We start from the raw sequence: 27,544 nt of genomic DNA on the forward strand, positions 1-27,544 counted from the left end.
AGTTATGCTCAGCTCTCCCCTCCCGAGTACCTTGCAAATGAGAAATTCGGAGGAATCTTCAACCCAAACCCAGTAACCCGCTTGACCCCTCAGGGAAGAAGCCGGTACTGCCCGTGAGGGCCTGGTGTGAATTCACTTCCCACACCTGCAACCGGCATCAGAAACATCGGGGCTTAAAACACCCCATGGGAGAGTCGTTGCGAAGATTGTGTGTGCGGTTCGGCCGTGCGACACTTAAGTGCAATACGCAGCATACCGTGTTCTCTCTTCCTCCCTTTTAGGAGGAGGCGGGGGATGGTATCATTCGATTCCGATTATTCTGGTGGGGATGGCGCTTCATCTCTTTTCTCAGGTCAGTAATACTTCCCTCCCCTTGAATACGTTGTGAGGGGAGCTCTGGAAAGGACTTGGTGGACCTTGGCTAATTGGTAAGGTTCTTGAGGGCCTGTTGAGGGTTTCTCTTAGGGCAGTTTGGTCGATTCGTCGCTGTTCGTGTGCTGGATGGTTTGGGATAACACCATACTGGTTGATGGTAGCTGGGCTGTTAGGATAGCTATGATTCACAATGCAACTTTTGGCGCCTAGCATTTCTTACTATGCTTTTCTCTGCCTACGTAGTACGGAGGTTCACGTAATACCACTAGACTAACCCCAGTCATGCTTGGTATATTGAAAACACTAAATAAACCGCTCGAACAAAAAACTATGAAAACCCTTGTCCAATGGACATGAGAAAATATCAGAAAAAATCGTCGCACACCCCCATCATTAATATAGGGCACTTTCGTTGTTTTTATCGTAATCGTGTTACTCCTCGTCGCCAATCTATAACACGTTAGCTATCATTGCTCAACACCCAGGATCTCGAGGGAAAAACTCACCTTGGGAGCAAGGTAGAATCTCAAGTGACCGCTTCCGAGACCATATTCGACAAGCAGAGGGACCTCCTGGGACAGACACAGGGACACCGAACTAGACAGATTTGTAGCCTTGCAGAAGTTGACGAGGTATTTGAGAGAGAAAGTAAGAGCGACAGGTTCGGAGAGCGCAATCGAGACGTTCTGCTCGGGCTTTTCAACGTTGGTGTGTTGACGGACGGTCACGGAACCGCTGCCAATGTCACCTTGGCAGGAGAACTTGACACCTTCCTTGGTAGCCTCAATAACGACTATAGCAGTTAGCAAGGTCTGCTACATGGAGTAAAACAAAAAAATAAATAGAGAAAAAAAAAAAAAAAAAACGTACCCGACTCAGAAAGCTGGTTCAAGTCCCTACAAATCCGCTGGAACTCCGCCGACGGCATCTCAACTGTAGCTGCGTATTCTGTTTCGGGAATAGCCAGGTGCTCCTGGTCAATATCCATCAACTTGATATCATACTCGCTTATCCGGTCGGTCTCCGGGCTCTCGAACATGAGGTTAACCGCATCGGGGGTGTCCTCGGCCTTGAGAGTTAGAATGTCTTCGTTCTGGGCGGCCCGCAGAACCTTGGTCAACGAGACCAGGTTGATCCCCAGTGCGATGTTGCGGTCGCACCGGTAGGGGGAGAAACCCTCGGCGCGGAGCAGCATGGAGACCAGGGCAACGTGGGAGTTGTCCATGGCCTGGAGGGCAATCCCGGAGTCATTGCAGTCGAAGTTGCAGTCCTGGACGAGGTCTTTGATGGCGTCGGCGACCTGTTGTTCAATTGTAAGTATTATTGACTTTTTGGCAATTCCAGAGTAGACGCTGGAGTAAACGTACGCGCTTGAGGAGACTAGCTTGTTCAAGGCGTGCTTCTAACACTGTAAAACAGTTAGAATCTTGCTAACACCCAGAAACAACGAGAACACTCACTCTTGAATATGAGTTCCGGTAAACCACAAGAGGGGTGTAGCGAGAATGTGGGAATTAATTGACGTCAGATGAATGCTGGAATGGAGCTGTTGTACAGTTATTAATCGATATCTTTTGGTGAATTATAGGTCTGGAGAGGATAACGCACAGTAGAAGAAGTTGAAGTTATAAAAGTGTAAAGATTGAAGAAAGGAAATGAGGTGAATTCGCGTTCGAGGGTTTGGTGGGGACCGAAACGCGTCCAGTCGCGTTGCGCCTGAGGCTGATATGACCGCTTGGGGTAGTTTAATGCCTTGGGCATTCACTATCCCCTTGCCAGGGCCTTCTTAATAAAACAGTTTGACAATGACTTCGATTCACTGGCATCCGTAATGATCTATGAATGCAAGATACCCAGCTATTTTACACGATATACACAAGGAAATTGGGCAAGGTTTCGCTCAATGAGTGCAAAAGAAAAAGGAAAGCAAGCGACTAAAACAAGGCAAAAGCAATGTAATCCATAAAGAAACTCCTAGAATGTACAAGAATGCAAATTGACAAAAAAGAAAGAAGAAGTTGGATGGAAGAATATAGACATAAATAGAAGAGAAATGGGAATGTAAATGAAAACCAGCTAAACACCAGCGACGCCAGTCCGTTCTATACATGCGGGTATCAATCAGCAAATTTTGGTCAATGGCTTCATATGGCACAGAAACCCAAGAAAATATAACATAGGGAGTGGATAGTAAGAACGTAGATGAGCAAGACATCGGAATCAGATACTTGTGACCCGCTTCGAGGCTGCCGTATGGGGTCTCTGCTTGATGACCATTTCAAGCTCCCTCAGCATACTAGTGTTGGCAGTGGATCGATCTTGTGCAGCCGCTTGTTTTGCTCGATCTTCTTTGACGCGTGCAATACGTTCTTCCCTGCTGATAGAGGACCGTTTATTGCTACGGGATGGAAGTGCCACGGCTTCAAAGATTTCCTCTTCCTCGGGAGCATCTGTGACGCTTATATCCAGACGAGAACCTTCGCCTGTTAATGCCTTGAGCGCATCCGATGGGCTTCCTTCAACCGCTGTAACACCGCTAAGGCTAGGCGTCGGCGACAACGGTGCCAACGTACTCGACGGCCGTGAGTAGCGGTCTGCGAGAGATTGTCTATCGAAGCTGTTGACGAGGGCAGACTTTCCGGCTTCCCACTCTTGGAGGAGGCCCCGTATGTCTGTCCCGACCGAGTCGTACTGCGCGATAAGCGTAGCCTCCAGTTCACCGGTATCGGCTTCATCAAGGTTGGAATGGGACTCTTCACGAATCACATGCATTTTAGCGTGCAAAGCCCGGATTCCTTGCGAAAGAGTGTTGAGTCTTCGATATTGCGCTTTAAGTGCGTCCTTGTTGGGGGAGGCTGTGGGTAGAGGTGAAGGTGGGATAACTTCACGGTCTTCCTCACTGAGGATATTGGTCATCCTGCGGATGTTCTTTGATGTCACATCTGCCAAATCCCGCATCTGCTCCACAGCTGTGCTCCATCTTTCAATGTCAGAACCGCCACCATCGGCACTGAGAGCCAGCAGGCAGCACAAGACACTTTTCCTGATGCCATAGAGTCTTCCGAAGAGAGTTCGAAGGGCGCGCAGCGAATATTGGTCATCAGTCGAGCGTTCAGCTAAGCTGGATTTGGCTTCAGCAAGTTCATCCAGCGAGATATCGTAGATATCGTAATATCTAGCAAGGTTGACATCGTCCGTGAGCGGCTGTAGAATATGTAGCGACCGGATATATCGTTCCAACATTGAGTACAAACACTCAGAGACCGTCCGACGGAGTCGAAGACACCGTCGAATTTGTGCCTGGTCCTCGAGTCTGCTCACCGGAGGTAAGGGCGTACTTATGCGATAACCCCTGGAGACAAGTTCGACTTCTTGTATGAAAACCACTGATGCTGAGGCAGCCGAATCGAACCCCTGCGCGTTGCTGATGAAGTTCGCAGCCGCATCAACCGCTTGATGGCGCAGATATTTGAGCCACTGCCGTTTCGCAAAAGCATAGAACAGAACCCCGAGGACCGGCACCAAGACCATAAGAATGCTCACTTTCCGGGGGTTTATGCCGGTGCCTGATCGAGGCCGGCTCCAGTGTAATAACCATGCAATCGAAAAGGAAGTCGCACCGGTGACAATGGCACCTTGTAAACCGAACGTTGTGGAAAGCGATGGGAGTTCTGCAGGTTGCGCATGCGACAGCACATCTGCGGCGGAGGTGTATGATGGAGCGCTATGTTCGTTCAACAACTGTGACGCGACGATCACATAACCGAACTGTTCGAGGAACCTTGCGTTGTCGCTTTGTCCGATGCGAGAATTCAAAGTGGACTATAAGGAAGAGATGACATCGGTCAGTTCGCATATTCTAGTTGAAGATAAATAGCAAAAGCAAGCCATACCGCGCAGGCATCATAGAACCTCCCCAATGCTTCACTTCGTTGCGAGACTTTGGAATCTAGCTGGTTCGGAAGCTTATCGCGGATTCTCTCTTGAAATTTCGAGGCCCCTCGAGGGGCAAAGTCCATTGTCGCATCTGCAGTATCGCTATCCTCATTCTCTGTAAGCTCAACAGGCCAATTGTTGTCGCTTTCACCCTCTCCTATATTACCATCCCAATATCAGTCTCTGATATCCCAAAGAACCTATTGCAGTCAAGAAGGAACTCACCTTGGAGGTAGTCTGCCAAGGGCGAGTTCTCATACACAAGAGATTCCATGACGTTTGTGCATTCCGTTTTGACCCAGCGATAAGCACGATAAAACGCAGAGCAACTGTCAAGAGCTTGCGAACCGTAATGGCGAAACGAAGGTGGAATTAAAGAACGAATCGGACGTTTTAGAAATTCAAGTTGGTTACTGATGGTCCATCCCGCACTGGCCCGACGGCGTATCAGTTTCAGGAGAAGGGCGTGGAGGTAGATTCGGGGAGGCGGTTTGGTAGCGAGGAAGGGGGCTGCCGCAACGAACACTGGAGAAGAAGAGATGACGCGATTTTAGCAAGACGTGCAGGCAGGCAGACAGATAAATATCAACGAATAAAATAAGGTAATATAAGGAGTTTCAGTCCCTGGCAGTGTCTTGTATACACACCTAGCAAGATGGACTCAGAACGAAATGATGAGAAGAGGGCCACGTTGAAGATCTGGCCATATAATAACTACGGATAAGTAATAATAGTCGTACTCGTACGGACTCCGTAGTAATCGTCGTTTCCGGGGAAGGGGGTATTAAAGAGAGACAGAATAATGAGGCTGAGCCACACTATTTGTGGCGACCCACGGAAAAGGAAAGCGAGTGCTATGATTATTGATTCGACATATGCAAAGGAGAGTGTGTGTATGCAAGTAAAACGAGGGTGTGTGAGATATGTTATACTTTATGGGTTGAACACTTTGGATTATCAAGTTGGATAATGGTCTGATCCGATCATGGGCATTTCATTCTTTTTAATGCTTTACGGAACCCGGAGTTATCACCGAATGCAAACTCCATACCGAGGAGATCGTTCTATTTATGCCCACTCTGAATGCATATTGAACAGAAATTTCATTTCACATGGGCCGTTATCCGTTGGATTAACCGTCAACGAATCCCTTTCCCCGCGTGGTACCTGGATCCCGAGGATGTTTCCACGGAGGTTATCCCAACTAGGAGGATCTGAATATTGTGACCGGCCAGGAACCAGATCAAGTAAACAGATTCTAGTACAGTTTTTAAACCATAATGCTGTCAGACTTTGAATATTTCATATCTGACGATATTTTTACACTCCGATGCATCTCACCTGTCACCCCAGGTATGCTGATCATCTACAGCACGTCTGCTGAGCCTAGTACGATTAGGGGAAACGACGGCGTTCCGAGGAGCCTCACCTCATACACTGCCACCCAGTATTTTATAGATGTTGGCGCCACATTAATGTTCCAAACATCGCTCATCACTGAAAACTAGTAACCGTGATGGGAGAGCCAGCATCCCTGTTCTATACGGCTGCCAGCATCGTGTTACCTATCTTTGGAATCCTATACTACAACTCACTATATGGAAGTCGGCTACCTACGTGTACTCGGTATAGCCATGCTTGGAATAGCTGAGAAACTTACGGCCACATTGTTTGTCCATATAGAACCTCCTGGTATACATCTACCCTGGCACAATGAGAGCACGGCCAGCCAATACTAAATATCTGACAACGTATAGGCACCCAGCAGCTTCTTTGGATGTCATGACAAACAAAGCATGGCTAGAATGGTTACAGCCCTGTGTAGAGGGACGTTCAGCTTCAATGACCCTTTCAAACAAACATCCGGCACCGTGCCAGTTGACCTTTGATCCTTACCAATGGCCCTCCTAGCCCTCGACTACCACGATCCCTACTACAATCGTTTCTCCGGAATTGCTTACGTTTTCCTCGATGCGTTTTTTGAAGCCGGCCTCATAGCCATATTGGCAGTTCTCTTCGTTGCTTTTATCATCGCAACCATTGCAGGGCTTCTGGGGTTCAATTATGCGTACTCGAGTCCAGGCCGAACAAAGAAGAAACAGACGAGCTACGAGAATGGCCCCTCGTTGAGTTGGGATTAAAAGCTATGCCTTTTACTCAAGATGGAGATCTTGAACGATATGTTGGAACAGCGCCGTGGGAGAGCGGAGCGGCTGGTCAGACGGACGAGGTCTAGGTATGGGTAGCCCTCTTTCCTTTTTTGACCCTATGCTGACCTGATCTCCTAAGGTATAATCGGGGCAAGGCTGCTAACGAAGACACATAACATATTTCAATAGACTCTTTTCTCAGTAAATGCTCGCGGGTCAAGCCCGTTTGTCGGTTGAGATAGCGAAACTGGATAGAAGGTTAGCACTCAAAACAGTGTGATAAAGGTAGAGGAAGTGGTATTTGTGCTTGAGGGGCTGAGAAATCCTGGTGCTGATTCCCTGTTGGAGTCATTGTAGTTTTGCTAGAACGTATAAAACAGTTGATGGCCTATATATCCCGAGCATCCAAGGTTTATATATCCGTAGAGAACAAGCGAGCGAATCAAAAGACCAGATTCACCGATTCAGCACCATGCACTGCCTAAGCACTGGGAGCTAGTCTTGATACAAATAATGCCTAATCAAAATAAAACAGAAATGGACATATCCAAGATGATGTAGAATGTCGCATCGCAGTCATGTGATTGAAAATAATGCCTTGGTGCCTCAGACCCCACCTGCAGTTGCACCGGCAACCATCGCCTGTCAACATCGCGTTTTTGAAAGACGAACGTGATCGACCTCGTTCCTTGGATCAAATGAATACCTAAACGCTTTATCTATGATCAACCCTCTGGCCTAGTTAGCTTGACTCAGTTGTCCTCGATTGTGTCTATTATCCTCCTCCTACTCACATACAGCACACTCTTCAGAGGAAAAAGCGGTCTACATGGACTAGAGAAAGACTAACTGCCCACCGCTCAAGATGTCCGGTATCCTGGGGGAGGCTGGGACGCCTTGTCCATCCAGATCGAGCAATAGACACGACAATTTCGACAGGTTATGGCAAGATGGATTGGATACTTCCGACGATACCGCTAACCTCGACTTCACAACCGAAATCAAAGCATCTGCTCTTACAAAAGCGAAACCCAAACGGAGGACTGAGGCAGTTCCGTCTTTCCAAATTCATGAAAATAACGGCGAGAGACCGGTGCCATCGATGAACAAACCAAAAACAACGTTGGGAGCCTCTAATCGCAAATCCTCCTTGCTTACCCAGCCCGCGCAGAGGTTTCGACCGAAAGTCAGTTTCGCCACGACTCCATCGTCTACGAATTCGCGACATCTGGGGCAGTCTGATTCTCAGAAAAAGAGTGCAGAGACGGACGCGATGAGGAACAAGAAACTGCTCATGCAGATCAACGGGAAGGAGCGAGGCATTGAGCAAAACGCTGCCTTGAAAAAGGATGTCCGCCGTGAAACCATCTACATACCCACAGAAGATACGACAGTCGCGAGCGTGTTCATGGGTCTATTTAGTCCACTGAAATCGCAGACGACGAATACTATCAATTACCAAATCCCCAAAGACCCCGAGATCGACAGTTTAGAGGCGCGCATCGCGAGAAAACGACATGCGAAAAGAACGATGGCAGGCTCTGCACGGAAAACACCGTTGCAGCCAAGCACCAAAGTTGCCCAAGAAGGGGCTATTCAAGTTGATATTGCCGGGAAGAATGGTGGAAAAGAGAACACCCCACCTGGATCTGTTCTTGACGGCAAGGACAAAAGCTCTAAGCGTGGCATGCCTGTGTTTGAGCCACCAAAGCCCAAGTCAGCCGGAAACTTTTCAAAATCTGGAGGGAGTCGAACAGATGGCCTACATACAGCAACTCGGCCCAGGCCTCAAATGAGGGCAGCACTGGGTGACAAGAGCAACACAAGCCCAGCACCAATCAACGGGAGCCAGAAAAAGGACTTTGTCAAACCAAAAATGGCAGGCCATGAGCGCACCCGGTCTAGTGCGTTGAAGCCAACTACGTTGAACTCTCTCAACCGTTCCAAGAACACGATGCCCCCCAAACTTGCTGTATCAAGCACCAAAGCGAAGAAACTAAACGAGCAGTTCCCGCTACTTGCAGAAAACATCTCTAACCCGGCATTGTACGAAGATAACTGGCTCGCACATCAAGAGGAAGTAATAGCCCAATCGCTCAACGAAGTGTTCGAACAAACGGATGACCACACAAGTTCCGATGACCCTGCTGCCCTCCGACACGAATTTCTCGATCGTTACCAGAACAATTCATTTACACTGCTCTACAAGCGAGTCCAGGTGTCACTAATGAACGGTGCCATGAGCATCCCCAAGAACGTTCTCGCGCGAGAGTCGCGGTTGAGACAGGACCTCGGCTTGAAGCGGAGATTTCTAGACATTTGGACGAAGACCTATGATTTGCGGGCTTTGCGAGCTGCACTGGAGACTGTTATTGGCCGAAGAATTGCCAACGATGACGATGACGGACGTGCATACACGACAACAAGCAAAGAAAAGATCTTGAAGAGGCGAATAGAGACCTTTCTGGAAGCCTTCCTGCTGCGCAATGAGGACATGGTGCAGCGACTGGAGACGCCGAGCAAAGAAGCGGACGCGACCGGCCACGCATATCGCCGCACGGCCCTTCGCAGCATCATGATCGTTGTCCTGCTGGACAAGACTAGGGTGCACTCCGGCACGACCCTTCCTCGCCGTCTGTTTGTAACGTCATCGCTGTTGAAGTCTTCCGCCGCTGTGCTTCAGACCCTGGCGCGTTTGTTGTTACCGACATCAGGCGACATCATTAAATCGCTCGGACACCTAGACTGCCAAGTATCGTACGAGCAGCAGCAAATCGAGGAATATGATTACCACATCAAAAACCTCGCCGTGGATGTGAGAGACGGCGTGAGGTTAACCCGAATTGCCGAGCTGTTACTCAACTGTTATGGCGGCCTTGATGGAGAACCAACCACCACTGTGACCCTGCCAGACGGAGGGGCTTTTTCGCATTTGAATGAGGAGCAATGGTCACTTCTACCACACCTGAAGCTTCCGTGTACGAGCCGAGCGGTTAAGCTGTACAATGTGCAGGTTGCGCTCAGCGCATTGGCATCCAACAGCGGGACTAATGTGCTAATCCATGGTGTAGCTGCAGAGGACATAGTCGACGGCCACCGGGAAAAAACCATTGCGCTTCTGTGGAGGCTGGTCAGCAAATGGGGACTTCCTGGGTTAGTGGACTGGAAAGATGTTCAACAAGAGATTGGGCGACTCAAGCGGAAAGCCATTTCACAGCTCGGGTACAAACAGACTACGGAGACAGAATCGAACGAATCAAGTGATGGATATGAGCTGCTGCTGAAGCAATGGGTGTTTCTCTTGGCACAGCTCAAAGGCATTCACATGGATAACTTCGATACAAACTTTGCGGATGGTCGGATCTACGAGAGCATTCTCGACGAGTACCAGGGCTATATAATCGGCCAAGACGCTGAACGCAGCGGAGGTGATACAATGGCCTCTCGTCTTCAGGCTCTGGGATGCAGCTCAGAATTCGGTAAGCCCGCGGTCTGTACTCTGTAGCACCAAAGCAGTCATAGCTAACAATCGCAGCGGCTTTGGTCACACCAACATCCACCGCAACATCGCATATTGTCAACAGTGACTTCATCCTCGGTGCAGTCGCATTCCTGTGCTCACGACTTCTGTCCGCCTCCAAACGAGCCCGGGCGGCGACTGTTATACAGTAAGCTTGGCGGCGGATTCACCCCGTCGCGATACCCAGCGATATTGCCAGCCAGAGCACCACTGTTGCACAAACTGAGAAGTCGATTGTTTGGGCCAAGGGCGTTATTGTCAAGGGACGGCGGCAAATGAAGCAGCAGCGTCACCGGCCGGTCCGGGCGCTAATACGAGACGCAACCCAGGTTCATTTTGAATGTGGCGTTTGTATGATTATCCTATTCTTTCAGGTGTTCGGCGTGGAGTGTATTGCATATTCTTACAGCAGTATTTGCGTTAATTTTCGAATTCATATTAGCATCAGCTGAGCAAAGTCCTCTGCAATTGACCATCTAAAACACACTTCGCATCCCACGACCCTCTTGGAGTTACTCCTTTAGGCACTATATGCATCTATGAAGATAAATCGATGGAGGCGTGTGTGATCGATGATGAAATATGAATAATAGCTCTCTTATCATGACCTCATGTTCATCTGACGTGGGGGTCAGTTACATTCGATACGCTATCTATATTTCCAGTGTAAACCTCAATACACCACCAGCACGAATAAATCCAAAGTAGCATACCATAGTACCACCATCCACCCAATTTTACACAACATAACCCGAAAAAATCCAACTAACGGACGGCTCGAACCTACTCACACAACTATACAGGGATAAAAAAGTATATATGATCTCACCTTTGAGATACTACTACTGTGTACCACGGTTCCATCGAGTCTGACATGAGCATAACCACAGTTCACCCGCCAAGCACGAAGGCCCATCGAATCCGCTGAAGAATAAATCGCTTCTTCGCCAAGACCTTTCCTCTTGAATAATAAGGTCAGCGGATCGACGGTGCATTTTCTTCCATACTTGTGCTAGACAGTGCTATCTATCCAGATCCGGGAAGTCCGGAGAGTGAGCCTTGGCGCTAGGTTACCAGGAATAGAGACATAGTATGGCATAGCATAGCATAGCAGAGCACAGCCATAGATAGTACGAACACAAACACAATAAATAATGATGCCTACCATAGTCATACTCATACTACTAGACCGATCTTGGCAGCATAACATAAAACATTCCATAGCACACCCACTAGCACCGCATAGTTTCGTACACACCCGCCAAGCTTTATCCTCTTGGCTCAATTCTTGGCTCCTTGGCGGAAGTTCAGATTTCCCTCTTTAATCCTCTTGGCTCGGGCTAGGCTGTGCTGTTGCTTTTCCCTTGCGCCCGCCGTGTTCCCCTTTCTCTTCTTCCCCGTGGGAATGTATGTAGCATTTCCCAGCGGGAACCTACCTTGCCGGGCTTGCTTACTCTGGTCCGGGGCTATTCGTCGATCAGGAGATCATGATGTACGAGAATGGGGTATTGTGCGAGGGAGTGTGGGATTAGGTTGTTGTGTTGACGTCTTGGCGGTTTGTAGTGTGTGGTGCTGTGCTGTTCTGAGCTGAGGTTTGTACTTTGTATACTTGTGTGGGTGATTTGTGTGAGGTAAGGGAATATTGTAAATATTACTGACTGGTATTGATGGTAACTGATGACTGTACAAGTAATTGGTAAATAGCAATACCCTGTACAAAGTGACTAATTGCAAGATAAAGAATGAAAAATAAAATAAAAAAAGGGTAAAAAGAATAAAAACCGGATAAATTTCCACATACAGAAGCGAAAAACGCAAGATCCAACTCGCTGGAACAGAAATCAGAAACTCAGAAACATGTCGAGTGAACTGTCCATGCCTATCCGATACCCGAGATGTCAAGTCCATACTTTCCCAATCAGGCGCCTCATGCAGCAATCCCAAACACCTGAACTCTCCAGTCGCGGTGGGGAGAACGACATGGCAGGTGACCACTTACTAAGAAATATTAGAGAAGGGAACTAAATGCCTCATACTTTGGTGGTTGCATGCGCGATGCCCGAGTTTGCTCACCGGGAGCCCGACCGGCCTTGCACCTCTCGAAACGAAACAGAGAAGAGTACGGAGTACGCTACAGATCCCCCACTGACAATTCACCTGGAGAATTGTACATGGAATGGGGAAAGCTCTTGCATACGGAGTACGGAGAGCATGCAATAGGTGTACTTGTACGGAGTAGAGAGCATATGAACGGACGGAGAGCAGCTTCCCTGCTATTGTACTGCGTCTCCCGCGGAGTACGCATACGGGACACGGCTCTCGTGCCAGATGGCTGAAAGGCCCCTCCCCTCGTTGCCATCGGAAATCAGGTGAAAGCGAGCAATTGTCGGTGTCCGAGCTTTTCCGTTGAAGGCGATTTGCACGCTGTCTTCCTACCATGTGTTCGTAGTGAAACTGCCAGATACAAGCAAGGACCCAGAGGAGATAGCAATATCAGATCGAAACCAACACTGGCAGTTACCAGGATATCCCTGACTCAGTCGAAGCTTATCCCAGCCTCAACATCTCAATAGAACCAAGCCTTTCGATGATGTTTTGTCGCGTCGTGAAATGCATCCCATCCATCCCACTGGAATAGGACAAAGTCGGCAAAAACCCAAGACCCCGCTTAGCTGGCGAAACTAGCCAACCATTGCGATCCAAGTCACAGTGTCTGTGTTTGTGTTTGTATGTATGTGTCTATCATTGTTATTCTTGGTCATGGCTGTTCGGCCATCGGCACCCTTGACCGCTTGTCATTCATCATCGGGCAGTGTCTTCGTCAGCCTTGGGGCGGCGAGTCAGTTGCATCCGTCAGTTGAATGGACGGGTTGAAGGATGATGGTTTGGGGGCCGGGAGCATGGTCTGGTGTCATGTTTATCCTGGATCATGGGTCCGATTCCTTTTTTTACTCTTGCAGTTCTGGTGGCTACGAGAGAATGTACTCCATACACCATACTCCGTACAGTTCATGCCCAAGTTTTGTTTCGGAGGACTGGATTGACAGATCTGCGCTGTTGTTGCTCTCTTGGACGACTTTCGCGATATATCCTTCCTGCGTATTCTGTAATTTGCGTATTACCATTACACCGGAGAATAAACATCGATTTTGCTCATCACTCACTGTAGAAAGCCTTTATGACTTAATCGTTAGTTTGGATTATTTGCATTAGATGGGCTGAGATCGATCTGCTTGTTTCGGTCGTTTTTGCGTTCGATCTATTGAAGCACAAGCCATCTATAGGGTGCTCCGTAGTATGGGGGATTGGCCTCGACTCCGTACGAAGTAGAGTATGGGGTTACTGCACATTCCATACAATGTCAGATCTGATCTATATTCTTTATTTCAGGAGCCAGGAATGCTGAAAGACAGGGGATTCGTCCAAGAAATTTCGATGCGTTGTCGAGAACTTTGCTCGCAGAAGTGTCAGGAGAGCAATGTAAGGGTTTGCATTCCTTCCTTAGGACGGAGACATGTTCCTACAAGCAGCACTTCTGAGAATGATGCCAAGTGAGATAGTCAATTACTGAAAGCAGAATACACAATGGACCAGAATGCTTGGGGTCTGAATAGCCATCAGGGTCTTGGTTTTGCTTTTGCTGCGAGTTTGGAATAAGCAAAGTGATATGTATGTAAAGCGGTCCATTCCCATTAGTTATGGATTCATTACCATCGACAGATGGAATTTATCTCTTCTAATAATACCGGCATCATCGGTACTGCATAATTTGTAGGCTGTTATCTTTGCAAGCAGTCGGCACGCATGCTATCTTCACCTGCCAAGATCTAAACATTCCAAATCCGGACACAACTGCAGGCAAGGGAAATCAGCCAAGGATGCCAAGAGAAGCAGCGGTTGAGCGACAAGAACCAAGCATTCAACACCAATACAGAGGAAGCATGAGAGCAGATCAAGTGTAATTCGGTACAATGGACTAGAAATGAAGAGGGTCAATTGCAAAAGTCTAATCCAATTGAGATACACGCGCTCTACGCGCATGGCTCTTGGCCTATCACTAAAGCATATTCCTTCACAAGGCTCTTCAAAAATTTTGTGCGATAGAGTTTCTCGCCCTCCTTTCCCAGTATTTTCTTCTCGGCTGTCTCAGTGGTAGTAGACCTGCCGGTAATACGTTATTTTGTAAGACTCACTTGGAAGTAATCTCTGTGTGCTGCTATTGGTGTCATTGGTGCCAACCATGAACAACCCTGTGCCGTTTTATCCTGGCGGTAGCGAAAATCCAACCATCCATGGTTGGGGAGGTGGGCTCCGTACTTTCCTTCTCCGTAAGTACTCCGGAGCCCGCGTATTTTGGGGTAATATGCAGTCTTATTAAGGGGAAACGGGGGGAGACCATTCGCCAGTCAGACGGGTTATTATTATTGTATGTCTTTAACTGGTCCTTTGGGTGAAGCGAACAGCCCGTCCGTAGTTGTATGTCCCGGATCTCTACAGAGTACTAGAACAAAATGCCTCATAGTCATCTCCGACAGCCCATGTTCTAGGAGAATTTCCACCAACAACAAGAACATCTTGCTGCCTTTGCCTTTTGACCACGCTCTACAGGCTACCAGCCTTGCAGTTCTATTTTTTACTTGTACTCCTATTTCTTGCTTTGTCTTCTCCCTGCCATGCATTATTACCGTTTCCTTGCACCCTGTACGGGGCACGGTTACTAACTTAACTTACTCAGCTGTAATGTACTGTAATGTCCCATGTAGCCGCAGGAACCGAAATCGCATCTGGCCAATTAAGAGGGCCAATATGGGTCACTGGCCCGAGCGTCACACACAGACGGACTGCAGAAAACGACGAGAAAAACTGTAATTTGAATTTTATTTGTGTGGCGCAATTCTGATGACGGTACGGAGTAATATTTGACTAAGTGACTTGACCACGAGGTTTTTGTAAATTACAGAGTACACCGTACACGCCTAACCTCTTTTTTTTTTTTTTTTTTTTCTTATTAAATGACTTGAAAATTACATACAGTAAACCTCAGCCTTTGTGGTTAACGAGCATATACTAAATCTGATTCCTTCCTCTCGCTTTCTTTCCTTTTGCTTTCTGTCTCTCTTTTCCTCTTTCCTCTTTCTCTTCTTCCTTTCCTCTCTCCTCTCTCCTCTCTCCTCTCTACACAATCCACTTCTGCCAACACATCCATAAGCTGTTCTTTGGGCACTCCTTCGACGCGTCTCTTCCTGGCGCTCGTTGAGTCGCCATTCCTCTTTTTTTCTTTTTTCTTTTTTTATTTTCTTACACAGGACAAAAAAGAGCCGTGCTTCGCCTACTCTTGGCGGGCATACTCGACTTTCTTGTCACTTCCCTGCCCTTACTTTGCCTCTCCCTCCTGCGCAACTACGCCATGTGCTGTATATCATGACAATCGTCGTCCTCTATGGGACATTCTTTTTATAATACTTCCTCTTCTTCCGTCCTCTGCGTCGATCGGTTTTGGATTTTAATCCTCGATCGATATTGAGAGAACATTTTTTTGTTATCTTTATTTGTACAAAGATACTATTTCCGCCATCCGCGCCTCCCATTCACCACCACCACCACCACCTTCGTCATACTTCACCTTTTCACCTTATTCGAGTCTTCTCTTTTCCTCTTTGGTCTATTACCTTTCTGTTCTAATTGTTTATTTTTCTTTTTTTAATATCTCTCGGCTTATGCTCCGACCGATTTAATTGTCGTGACGCGAGTCGACTCGATACTGAAGGAATGGCACACTTCCGCGGTGGTGACAGGCCTTTTTCCTCAATACACAAAATTGTCAAGATGCTTCTCTCACCACACTCGTCCAACAAGCCAGCAAGCCAAGATACAACAGATATGGCTGAGGACGTCGACGAACCTCCCGATCATCGCTTCCTGCCTTCCTCGCCAATGCACGCCCACGATGACGATACCCTCGTCTACGTCAAGTCACCTCCCGTCCCAGAGTCGCTCCTCACCCGTGCTTTGAAGAACAGCCCGGAACTCTCGCCCACAGAACCTCAACCTTCCTACGGTCACCGCGTCTCCTTCCGTTCCTACCCGCAGAGCAATGTCAGTGGCGTTTCGACAGCCGAATTGACCAGTGATGGCGGCATGACGACCAGCCCATCGCTTTCCAACACTCCCAGCCCTCCCGCTCCTTCGCACTTGACCGGCAGACGATCTTCAACGACAACGAATAAAAACGCTGCTGCTGATCCCAGTGAATGTACCGTTGAGGCTAATCTCGGGCGCAAGAGGTGCATTAGCTTTGCATGTGGTCGCAAGACCGAGGGGCAGCAGAAGCCTCAACAGCCACAATCCCCTACACCGCCAAAGCCGATCACAGAGAATAAGGAATCTGAGCCTATACCCACCGAGCCAATGAAGCGGAAGACGACCCTTACCTTTGCGTGTCCCTCGAAAAGTCCCGAGCCCGCACGTGAACGCTCGCCAGTTCGCAAGACAGCGTTCCGGTCGAGGCCCCGATGCTCGCCTGCCCCTACCGCCCGTAGGGCCTCTCAGCCAGAGAAGGAGCCACCAGCACCGATTACCATTCCCCAGGCAGAATCCCCTCAGGAGTCGACGCCGACCGACCGGAGAGGAGTTCCCACCCGGGGTCTGGGCAAGTTTGAAGAGTCAGAGGCGACCCGTTTCCACGAGTTTGCTAGCTCTGTCGAGGAAGATGACGAATGGGTTGCCAAGGCTGGTGAATATACCAATAAGATCACCTTGAGCGATTGTATGAAAAAGGAGATCGCGATTAGGAAACTGGGTGAAGAGGCGGAGCAAGAGGCCCTGGAAGACGAAGATTTTGACGACGAGGAGGACGATGACGACGATTCTGCAGACGAAGACGAAGATGATGCGGATACGGATGATGGAAACGAGACTGACAACGAGGCTGGTTTTGCGGATTCAGACGACAGTGACGCTGGCTCGGACTATGAGTTCTGGGCCACGACCACTACTACAGCTGCGACCAGCCCACAAACCATCGACATCCCTCGTCAACCTTTGGATCGTAGAGTGTCGAACGCCTCGTACGACTCGCCATTTGATAACGAAAAACGAAACTGGCCGCCGGCTCTGACAGGGAAGCCTGGTCGACGATCTTCCAAGACACCTAGGATGCGACCTGGCACCCCGAACCTCCCCGATAGCACAGACTTTGTGTGTGGTACATTGGACGAGGATCGTCCCTTGGAGGCTGCATACAAGTCCTGCATGGAGCAGCGTCGTCTGTCCAAGCAAGTCGTCATCCCCCAGGATATTGACCCGAGCTTCCCCACCTCTGATCCTGAAGATGAAGATGAGGATGAGGAAGATGAGGTGGAAGAATCGGTAGTGGACGAAGCCCCTCGGGGCCGTTCCAGCGCCACGCAGAGCCAGAAAACGTCACCTCGTCTCTCTCCCTCCAAGCGTATGGTTTCACCACCTCCGAAGCGTATGGTATCGCCGCCCCCTCGTCAGGGTCGCTCCTCGCCTAAACGTCTTCGCTCCCCGCCTCCTCCAACCATGAAACAATTAAAGCTGCCGTCCCCCATTGACCGGAGACCCTCAGAAGAGGCCCCGATTATGCACCCGCAGGGCGTCAACATCAGCGAATTGGTTCAACGGCCATCCGTGACGCGGACCAAGTCGCTTCCTCGAACACCGAACCCTTTCTTCGCCAGCTTAGAGGAATGGCGTCCCCGGTGGACGGGCATTGATGATTCTTCGGATGAATCGTCTCGCACGCGTGAAGTGCACACTCGTGGGCCCATCGATATTGTCGAGGGTCTCGAGAAGAAGCGTCAGAAACGAAAGGAAAAGTTCTGGCGTCAACACTGCCGCAGAGCTGCCAAAGAGCAAATGGTGCGGCGACCGATTCCCGGAAAAGGCGCTGAACGGATGAAGGAGCTTGGCCTCGAAGTTGCTGAGAGGTGCAGAGCTTATGGCGTTGGAGAAGACGCCCAGCTCGTCCTATCTGTTTAAGCCCCCTCTTTCCGAACAGGAATTTGAGTCCTTCTTTTGTACATAGAATTTTCTTTTTTACCATTTTTGTCAAAACAAAAATTTTCACGATTACCCTCGCTTTATTTTATTGTGCATTGCTATTGTTACTTTGGTCATATATCCCTTATCGCTGACCTTTTCTTGCGATTCAATCTTTCTTGTTCAGAGAGGATATTTTGCTTGCATTTACAAGGCGATCGTTTTCGTTTTACTATACATATTTGCTTATATTTCCCATTTGTGTCTTTAGAGTACCCTTTTTGTTATTTCTCGATCTTTACCGGGCCCTTGTTTGCTGGATCTTGCTGGGCTGTAGATATACCCCTCTTCGCTTGAATGAATTACAGATACCCCTAACTTATGATAATTTCCTAGTAAAACATCCACTACCCTACATCAATAATAGTATTGAAGGACGGAGTAGTGTATAGTAGTTGCCACTCGGTCTGCTTTTTCGGTTAAGTCCAAACGAGCAAGCGGTCGGGCAAGCGAATCGGACCGTCAACGTCAACCCATCCTCAGCACCCTCCGCAACCTGGCTTCTTTTTGCCTTTCTTTTTGCCAGCACTCCATTTACTCCTGGAACCTCTCAGTGTTTATATTTGATACTAATCACCTCTGTTTTTTTACTTGAGCCCTTCTTTATTTTCGAGTCCAGAGCTCACAATGTGGATTATCAACTGGTGTAAGTAGTGCGCCTGGATTTATTCAGCTGGTCTTTGTTGTCTTGTCCTGATTGCGACTCGGGACGTAATAATCCATTCCTATTTTACTGCTACGATCGGATTTCAATTTGATGAGTTCGTTATGCTGATTTTCTGAATCCGTCGATCAGTCTACGACATTTTGGCCTCGCTGGGTCTACTCAACAAGCACGCCAAGCTTCTCTTCCTCGGTCTTGATAATGCCGGAAAGACGACTTTGTTGCATATGTTGAAGGTGAGTTTGCTCCTCTTAACTTGGAAGGTTATGGTATATGGATGCTAATGGGGAATAGAACGATCGCGTTGCAATCCTGCAGCCCACCGCGCACCCTAGTACGTACCTTTCGCTTCCTAGGACTTGATGGATGGGATATTTGAAAGGAAGAAAGCACAGGACTGACAACGTTCAGCATCGGAGGAACTCGCCATCGGAAATAACCGGTTTACGACGTTCGATCTTGGTGGTCACCAGCAAGGTGAGTTCATACCCTCCTCCCTCCAGCACAACCTCAATACTGATGACATACAGCCCGCCGTCTCTGGAGGGACTACTTCCCCGAAGTCAGCGGTATTGTCTTCCTGGTCGACTCCTGTGACCACGAGCGGTTCCTCGAGTCCAAGGCCGAGCTGGACGCTCTCCTGTCCATGGAGGAGCTCACCAAGGTCCCCTTCCTTGTTCTCGGAAACAAGATCGACCACCCCCGCGCCGTGAGCGAGGATGAGCTGAGGCATCAGTTGGGTCTGTACCAGACTACTGGTAAGGGTAAGGTGCCGCTGGAGGGAATCCGGCCGATTGAGGTGTTTATGTGTAGTGTCGTCATGAGACAGGGTACGTTCTCTCTTTTTCTCGGCTTTGAATTATCGGAGACTCTTAGGCTAATATGTTCGCTATACAGGATACGGGGAAGGTATCAGATGGCTCTCTCAATACGTCTAAGCGATTCCGATGATTTCCTCCCCTGATACCATACCGTGCCATATATCCTAACCTTCCATACTCTCAACCCAACAAAATAAGCCAAGCCAAGCCAAGCCAATATACAACGTACGACGTACGCTGTACGTAACCCCCGCAGTTTTCAACAGCGTTCTCGAGATTCTCGTTTCCTGAGGGGGGGGGGGGTTGGTTGCCTCGCTCTTCCTGCTTTCTCCTTTTCCCGTTTGCTTTGGTAAATGACCAGATTAGCCTTGTTCAGGATTTGTTTTTAGAGCATGTATGTCAATATGCTAGCTTTTTTTTTTTTTTTTTTTTATTAATAGGGAGTCCCTTATTCTCTTCTGATTTATTTAGAAATATAAGCGTAATATCGGTTCGAGTCTCCTCCCTTTCTACACTTGCCATTAGAGACGAGTGCCATACTGTGGTATCTACATGAAAGAATTCGTCGGAACAGAATTATCACAGGATACAGGAATGCAGAACTAAATATCCCTCGCCTCACCTTATCTCCCAACGATGTATGCTATGCTAGGACAAGTTCGGATATGTACTTGTACGTGCTGCATGCAATCCGTATACATACGTAGCCAAGCGAAGCCAAACAGAAAAAATCAATACAAATATCGAGTTCCGAGTTTCGAGTCCCGAGTACAATGGCATTATACGAGACCAAGCAAGCAATAATCCCCGGCCCCATACCCTCTATACCCCTCATACCCCATATATAGTCGAGCGAATCATATCAGTACAGTTGATAATTGCCGACGTCATTTCTAAGGACAACGAATATGATTTCGTTGAAAAAGGAATTGGGCTATTTCAGGCGTATGCATGTAGAAGTGCTTGCTGTACTGAAGACACAAGAGACAAAAGACATGTTCCTTGCGTTTTAATTTGGCATTGCACTCACAGGAAGATTAAATAGAATGAAAAAGGCAAACGGAAGAGAGAAACACCAGATGCAACCCGTCGCTTTTCCCTTCCTCCTGTCTCAAAATGAATCCGGGACAACAAGAGGGAAAATGAAGGGGGACGAAAAAAAAAAAGACAGAAAAGAAAGAAACAAGAAAAAAAAAAAAAATGATCAAGGATAAATGAAAATAGAGAAAAAGAAAAGACCAACCCCTTCAAGTAGCAGAATAATAGTGGTACCGTTCCAGATGATAAGAGGAAAAAGGGAAAACAAGCACTCCGCTCAAAACAGTTCAACGTCGCTGGAATTTCACATGAGGGGGGAGGGAGGGGGGAATCTCGGCGTATCCTCTTCTCTTTTTCTTTTTATGTTCACGAAACTTCCGGTGGCTGTCGTGGGAGTCTGCTCTCAAACGTCGTCTAATACATGGGGTCCCTTTCAAATGTCGCCGTTCGTGTCGCTAAACTGTGTGGACTCGCGTGTGGTGGATGCTGTGTGATAGATATCGCTGATATGTTCTATCGCCGCCCGAACCTGCTGCACATGGAAAAAAAGAAAAGCTCGTACGAATTCTTACTTCTTTTGCTTTCGCGGAGGAGTGATGGGCCTGCCGAAGCTCATGCCCCCGTGGACGTACTTTTGTTTCTTTTCTGCTGGTTTCAAGATCTGTCAAAATTGTTTAGCGATCTGTCCCAACTGACCAGTCAAGCGATTATGACATACCTGGAACGAACAAAGCAAGCTCTCATCGACGCTCATCATCGCACCAGCATTGTCAAATTCTCCACAGTAGTTGGGAGCGCTGAACAATGTTACGAGTTGTCGCTTCGAGAAGAACTCATAACCATCCTCGACGACTTGATGGGCGCGGCATATCAAATCCATATCGTGTTTCTGCAGAAATCGTGAGACGACGTCGGGACCGAAGGTGAACGACACACCGCGGTCGTTTTCGCTCCAACCGGTGATATCCTTGTCGGGGTCGGACCAGAGGAGATCGCAGAGAAGACCGCAGTCAGGAATCTATATCGGTTATTGGTTAGCGGATCAAGCCTTGAGCTTCAAGGAGCCAGGCGAAAGGAAATTCAGTTTCTCTTCCTTGTATTTGGAAGAAAACTTGGGTATTGTGCAATAGAAATGTACAGGGAAGAAACTTACATCAGTAGGACGCATGACACGGCGGATCTGTTCCATCGAGTTCAAGTCGGGACTGAGACCACCGTGCATGGTGAAGATCTTCTCATCGATAATGGCCGCAATGGGCAAGCAGTTGAAGCAATCGGTGAATGTCTTCCAGAGCTTGATGTTGTACCTCCGCTTGCACTCATCGTAGAAACCGTAAATTCGGTTGATGGAGGCGCACTCATGGTTACCACGGAGAACGAAGAAGTTTTCGGGGTACTTGATCTTGTACGCGAGGAGAAGGCAGATGGTTTCGAGGGACTGCTTGCCACGGTCGACGTAATCACCGAGGAAAAGGTAGTTGGCTTCCGGCGGGAAGCCACCGTATTCGAAGAGACGCAGAAGATCATAATATTGGCCGTGGATATCACCGCAAATCTAGTCGCACGGACCCATTCCGTTAGCAAGTCCACAGCCACTCTAACCCGGAGTAGACGGGAAAAGGGGGTGTGGAAGAAATAGAACATTGATTATGTACCTTGATGGGTGCTTCCAACTCCAGCAGGATGGGTTGAGAGATAAAGATTTCTCTCGCCTTAGTGCAGAGAAAACGAATCTCTGATTCCAAGAGTTGAACCTGCTTTCCAGGCCGGCTACCCCTCACCTCCAAGAGACGGTCAATGATCGAGTCCAAATCCACTTCCTGGTCAGCCATGGCGAAATGGTTCTAATGGGACGACAAAAAAAAGGACTAGAAAATGGAAAACAAAAAAAAAACTATGATAATAAAACAGAGGCGACTAGCGACGGAGGAAAAATCGGCGTGGAGCGCACGGAAATGGTATGACAGATGACGCGGTGCCTATAAACTATCAAAGAAGGGGTTAGAAACAATCAGGAGCGACGGAGTAGGAAGGAAAGCGATAGCAACGCCAATCGTACAGATTTTTCTCGTCTCCTTCCAATGCGATTAGGGGAGCAGAGACGGGATTGCACAACTTACCAAACAAGGATTCTGGAGGAAGAATGCAAATAGAAGAATTCAAGCCCAAGGCCCTGAAAAAAGAAACGAAAAAAAAAAGAGAAAGAAAAAAAAAATTGGGATCTGGCAAGTTACGCCAGACGACGAGATGATAAAAACCAGCCTTTAGCAAATGCAGATAGATGCAAAAAAGGGAATTCTTTTGTTATGAAAATTTCTCGTCGACGGTGGGGATGCGCCGATGACCAGGACGGTGTGTTGTTGCCGGGTGTGGCTCCCGCCCGGTCTGCGATGAATCCGGTGAAAAAGCCTCGATATGGAGGAGAGAATGAAGAGCGACAAAGGGTGTCAAGAAAAAAAGGAGTCGCTGTTGTAGTCGTCGTCGGTGGTGGTGGGAGAGTTGGCGACGATGAGTTGATGACAACGGACAACGGGGACGCGATGGACCTCGACGACGGCGGCACCGATGGCGGTGGACGAGAATCGGGAGGTAAGTTCTTTGGAGTGGCGAGAAGGGAAGGAGGGGAGATGACAGTAAGAGCAGTGATAGCAGTACTGGTGGTGGTGTTGGTTATTGCTGTTGTGATGATGGAGATAAGAGGTGGTAGTGGTGGTGGAAGGAAGAAGGAAAGCGAGTCGGCAATCAAGGGATTCCCTTACTTTTTCCCTCCCCAAGTGGGTGAAATTTTTTCTTTTGTTTTTCTTTTCCCCCTCGGAGGTTGCGAGTAAGAACAGAAAATCACTTACTGTGGTTCTGAAAAAGCTCACCAGAACAGATAAACACAGGCAGACGACAAGAAATCAGGCTCGATCTCGGAATCCGAAGAGAAAAAGCAAGAAAAGGAAAAGGGTGAAAAAAGCGAGAAGAACGAGGAGGGAAAAGTGAAGTTGGGGTGGCGCTGGATTGGGCGGGCGGTGGAGAGTAATCCACCACCAGGCTCATCAACAGTAGTGAAGAAATATCTGCAGCATTGACTAAAAAGGAGAAACAGAAAGCAGATAAAGAGAAGAATATTTTAGATATCTGATGAGAAAAGTTCAATATATCTGCAGAATTACAGGAGCACGTCGGGCACTCGATAACAGAACGCGCAATCCGCCTACATCCCAACGGTTTTGCTAACAGCGAGGCTAAATACTTATACTCGTAGAACGACGGTGCTTCATCAACATGCATATCTCGCATTCCACTATATAAGCGTTACTCTTCCATCATCTCGTCGCATACAGTCATATCCGAACTCAAAATCCGGCCGTTTTCCCATCCGTGTAGAAACAAAAGACATCCACCCACAGTCCTCAAAACAAGACAAGCGTCATTAAGAGCGGGAGTCAAAAAGTCGAAGAAATTGAAGATGAAAAAGGAAAAAAGAAAGAAAAAAACAAACGCCTCGCCAATAGTTAAATCACCCATAACGCCTCAGTATCTGCCTCCCAATAAATATCAATACAAAACAGTCTAAAAAGACGGGGAATATCAACAATAACGGTCTTTCATGATGCCTCCCATTAATTGGACCAGCCTGAAATGGTCAAAAGAGATAGAAAAGGAAAGTCATAATGATCATCCACCCAGCTGGCATCTGGATGTTGGTATAATGAAGAAAAAAAAAATTAAAATGCACAGGTAGTCTTCCGTCACCAGTAGACATCTCCCTGGATCGGGAAGAGGGATAGAAATCCAAAAGGAAAAATAATTGATGGCCAAACGCAGAGGCCCGTGCTTTTTTCTTCTTTCTCCTCCTTCCTTTTTATGTGCGATCACCACCAATGATAATCTGGTTACTGCAAGCTCTTGGGATAGTATTCGTGGGAATCCTCGTGGATGAGTCCAGAGGTGTCCCAGTGCGTGGCACACTGGCTTCTTTTGGTCTGCTTTCCCAGGTACGATCACCAAGCGCGTTGAGCCAAACCTCCTGACGAAGAGCCTCGAGCTGGCGTATATAATGGTCCCCATCCATGCTCCAATCAGCACCATGGCGCGTCGGTTGCGGCGTTTGCGTCGTTGTGCCCGCATCACCAGGCCTATCGGGGTTCGATTGAATTTGGTGAGTTCCGCCCTGGGAACCACCATCAGATTTCCATTGACGGTCTGAGGTTGCCGCAAAGCGCGTTTCATCGGGTATCTGGACATGCTGGATGGTGGAAAGCACAGGAGTCACAGTCATACCTGAATCGCTTTTGCCATCTTTGACTGGCTTCTCCTTGGGGGCTTTAGGCATATCGACGATTCGTCGTCGGTTGGCCCTCCTTCGTCGCGGAGGTCCAACGTCGCATGCGCTGCCTCGCACATCCGGCGCTTGGCCCGGCCGAGCAGCCGGGACAGGCCCTTGTTGTGCCACAACAGTGCCAGGGGACTTGCTCACAACCGTCGATTGGTCCGCGACAGGCGTTCGGATGACTGGGGCGCCCTCCGGCTCCGCCACTCGTTCAACCAAGTGTTTCCTCTCCGTGTATCCGGGACCGGTCCCATCGATAATGATGTCGACCGAGTAACCCGGCGTACGGCGGAACAGGTTGAAAATAACGACACGGTTGCCGGAATATGTCTTCACAAACGGATTTCCTGATATCCAGATCTCCCGTATTTCAGGGAGACAGGTGAGTCGGGCAATCTCCATCGGATCGGTCAGCAGGTTGTCCCGCAGATCCAATCGTTCCAACGAAAGAAGACGCTCGATTCCAGCAAGCGAGCGGAGACGGTTGCCACGGAGGTTGAGAGCTGTGATTGCGGGAAGAGGGTTTCGGGACAAGGAGTGCAAGGATTCAATCATACAATGCGACAAGTTTAGGGCTCGCAACGCGACCAGGGATGCTAGACTGTCGGGAACGTCGGTAAAGAGATTCGATGAGAGATCCAGAGAATGCAAAGTATTCGCTACAGGGGCAAGACTGGTGGTGCTGATGGTTGTTAGGGAATTATCCGGCAGTCCCAGGTGCCGAAGGAATCGCCATTTTGACGAGGGGAGAGTGGCGGAGAGTAGAAGATTGGAGGAGCTCGAGTTTCGACAATGACCTGAGTTCTCGCTAGAATTAGAACTACCAGAACCGGTGCGCCTAATCCGTGAATGCCGGGCATGACGCTGGATCGAGTGCCTCGAACTGGCAGGACGGGTTGGCGAATTGCTCTCGGTGCGGGAGCGGTCCTGAGAGCCTTCTGACCCAACCCGGAGCATAGAGGCCGCCTGCGGACTTGTGCTCGATCCAAGGGCCGTCTCAGCGACCGGAGAGTTTGGTACAGAAAGGGATCCAGACCACTCAGGACGGACCATCTGGGAGTGACCATTTCCACTGGAACTCAGCGTCGGGGAGTGTCCCTGGGCTTTGGATGACCGACGACGGCGCTTGTCGATATCGTCCAATACAATGCGAGTGAGCAGGTCCGCAGGGTCTTCGAGGTTGGCTCTCTTGATCGTCAGGGTTCGCAGTTGCTCCGACAATCGGTCCCAGCCAAAGAAGGAGCGGTAGTCTATATCAATGATTTCTAGCGCACTCAGGTTTTTGAAGGAATGGAGTGGCACAGCCGTGTCAAAGGGAAATTCTTCGTAACCGCGGATTAGACGGGCGCGGTGGTCAGGGGCTAAACGCAAACAGGGTATCTTGGTAAAAGCAGAGTATAGGTACTTGAGGTCCGCTTCGAGGGCAGCCTTGACTTTCTCGGATTTGGTCGAGGAGTCTTTGGAAATTCCGAAAGACGACCAGAGGGCACTCATACCAGACATGACACTACGGACACTTGATACTGAGTGGATGGAGTCTCTATCACCTCTGGATCGTTGGGGTTTGTTCAGAAAGGAGACGTAGGATTGGGACACATCGTTATGGATGTTCTCCAGTCGAACACTCATGGGACCGACGGAGATCGAGAGATCCTCGAAGCGGGAAAGTAGGTAGAACAGATGATGGGGGGTCAGGGTAAGTTTTGCAGGCTTGATGCCTTGAGAGCCAAGCTTCAATGTCCCAAAAGACAAGGCTGATGCCAGAGTCGAGGAGGTCGAGGAGAGGGCGCTCCCCGAGCTGGAGGTTGTGGAGACATGAGCGGATTGTGTGCGTCTCAGCTGCAGGGCATTGGCCAGCGCCTTTTCATGGGTGCGGACGAAGCTGGCGAGATTCTAAGAGCAAGAAACCAACCCATCAGTATACCGAACCAGCACGAATGTATTATCAAGGGAACCAACCTTTATGAAGAGTTGTCCGTCCTCAGTGTTTAGTTTCTCCATTCCGGATGGTGCTTTCACCCGAGAGGAACTAAATCTCAAAGGCGGATGGGGTGTTCTTTAGTCAGGCGAACTGGCTGGAAAGATAACGCTCAAGAACTGGTAGAGAAGGGCGTCGACATCTTGTAAGGAGACAATCGAAAGAGGACGAGCAGGAAAGAGAGGTGACAGAAGAAAGGTGGCAATCAATCGGATTTGCGACGCGATGTGACCTGCAGTGGAAAGAACACAAGAGACCAGGGGTTAGCAAATGGACTTCTTTTTCCTTTGGATAATCCAACTTTTGTTGTACCAGAATCACCCAATACTGTCCTCCGTAGAGAAGTCGGTTGTCCCACGATGGATCAGAAGAAAAAGACTCAGGGGGAGAGAAAAGGAACATACCAGACAAGGTATCAGTTTATATATATATCTGTAGTTGTATGCAGCGAGGTGACTGGTCAGGGATGAAGCGGTTCGCACGGCGTGCTGAATGGCCGGAGATCTTCCAAATTCGGATGAAATCTCTTTACTTTCTGAGTCGATAGAAATTCTCGAAGAAACGGTGTGAAAAGAGAGAGAGTCAGTGGAATGGAGCGGAAATGCGATGAATGAATAGAAGGATAGGATAGGAGGAAAACGGATCAAAATAATAATAATAATAACAGGCCGCCTGGGGGGCGT

The 27,544-nt window shown here is 48.6% G+C and overlaps 7 protein-coding genes across 7 annotated transcripts; 3 read left to right on the forward strand and 4 right to left on the reverse strand.

Annotated features, from left to right (window-relative positions):
- Positions 1-807: 807 nt before the first annotated feature.
- EURHEDRAFT_518326 (uncharacterized protein) lies at positions 808-4,585 on the reverse strand (the record flags this gene model as incomplete). Its single annotated transcript, XM_040786663.1, has 7 exons — positions 808-825; positions 882-1,168; positions 1,246-1,675; positions 1,743-1,783; positions 2,604-4,197; positions 4,269-4,468; positions 4,537-4,585. The coding sequence occupies 7 exons, from the start codon at positions 4,583-4,585 to the stop codon at positions 808-810; spliced, it is 2,619 nt and encodes an 872-aa protein (XP_040635151.1).
- A 2,550-nt stretch (positions 4,586-7,135) lies between these two features.
- Positions 7,136-10,585, forward strand: sha1 (putative calmodulin-binding protein Sha1). The gene is made up of 2 exons (XM_040782925.1): positions 7,136-9,940; positions 9,997-10,585. Exons 1-2 carry the CDS (start codon positions 7,327-7,329, stop codon positions 10,131-10,133), a joined length of 2,751 nt encoding a protein of 916 aa, XP_040635152.1. The 5' UTR covers positions 7,136-7,326; the 3' UTR covers positions 10,134-10,585.
- A 3,074-nt stretch (positions 10,586-13,659) lies between these two features.
- Positions 13,660-14,261, reverse strand: EURHEDRAFT_416333 (uncharacterized protein). Its single transcript, XM_040782926.1, has one exon. The coding sequence runs from the start codon at positions 14,020-14,022 to the stop codon at positions 13,795-13,797; it is 228 nt and encodes a 75-aa protein (XP_040635153.1). The 5' UTR covers positions 14,023-14,261; the 3' UTR covers positions 13,660-13,794.
- A 1,489-nt stretch (positions 14,262-15,750) lies between these two features.
- EURHEDRAFT_464675 (DUF2457 domain-containing protein) lies at positions 15,751-17,982 on the forward strand (the record flags this gene model as incomplete). The annotated part of the gene is made up of 1 exon (XM_040784980.1): positions 15,751-17,982. The coding sequence occupies one exon, from the start codon at positions 15,751-15,753 to the stop codon at positions 17,980-17,982; it is 2,232 nt and encodes a 743-aa protein (XP_040635154.1).
- A 540-nt stretch (positions 17,983-18,522) lies between these two features.
- Positions 18,523-19,828, forward strand: sar1 (Arf family GTPase SAR1). The gene is made up of 6 exons (XM_040782927.1): positions 18,523-18,688; positions 18,839-18,942; positions 19,001-19,040; positions 19,118-19,183; positions 19,237-19,536; positions 19,604-19,828. Exons 1-6 carry the CDS (start codon positions 18,670-18,672, stop codon positions 19,642-19,644), a joined length of 570 nt encoding a protein of 189 aa, XP_040635155.1. The 5' UTR covers positions 18,523-18,669; the 3' UTR covers positions 19,645-19,828.
- A 1,305-nt stretch (positions 19,829-21,133) lies between these two features.
- On the reverse strand, positions 21,134-22,397 carry glcA (type 1 serine/threonine-protein phosphatase catalytic subunit GLC7; the record flags this gene model as incomplete). The annotated part of the gene is made up of 4 exons (XM_040779352.1): positions 21,134-21,226; positions 21,284-21,583; positions 21,719-22,120; positions 22,221-22,397. 4 exons carry the CDS (start codon positions 22,395-22,397, stop codon positions 21,134-21,136), a joined length of 972 nt encoding a protein of 323 aa, XP_040635156.1.
- Positions 22,398-24,132: 1,735 nt separating this feature from the next.
- Positions 24,133-27,275, reverse strand: EURHEDRAFT_240405 (leucine-rich repeat domain-containing protein). The gene is made up of 3 exons (XM_040778063.1): positions 27,174-27,275; positions 26,843-27,093; positions 24,133-26,776 (listed from the first exon to the last, which is right to left on the reverse strand). The coding sequence occupies exons 2-3, from the start codon at positions 26,882-26,884 to the stop codon at positions 24,416-24,418; spliced, it is 2,403 nt and encodes an 800-aa protein (XP_040635157.1). The 5' UTR covers positions 26,885-27,093; positions 27,174-27,275; the 3' UTR covers positions 24,133-24,415.
- Between the last annotated feature and the right edge of the window lie 269 nt (positions 27,276-27,544).

Source organism: Aspergillus ruber, assembly GCF_000600275.1.
Source record: "Aspergillus ruber CBS 135680 unplaced genomic scaffold scaffold00034, whole genome shotgun sequence".
NCBI classification, from domain to species: domain Eukaryota; kingdom Fungi; phylum Ascomycota; class Eurotiomycetes; order Eurotiales; family Aspergillaceae; genus Aspergillus; species Aspergillus ruber.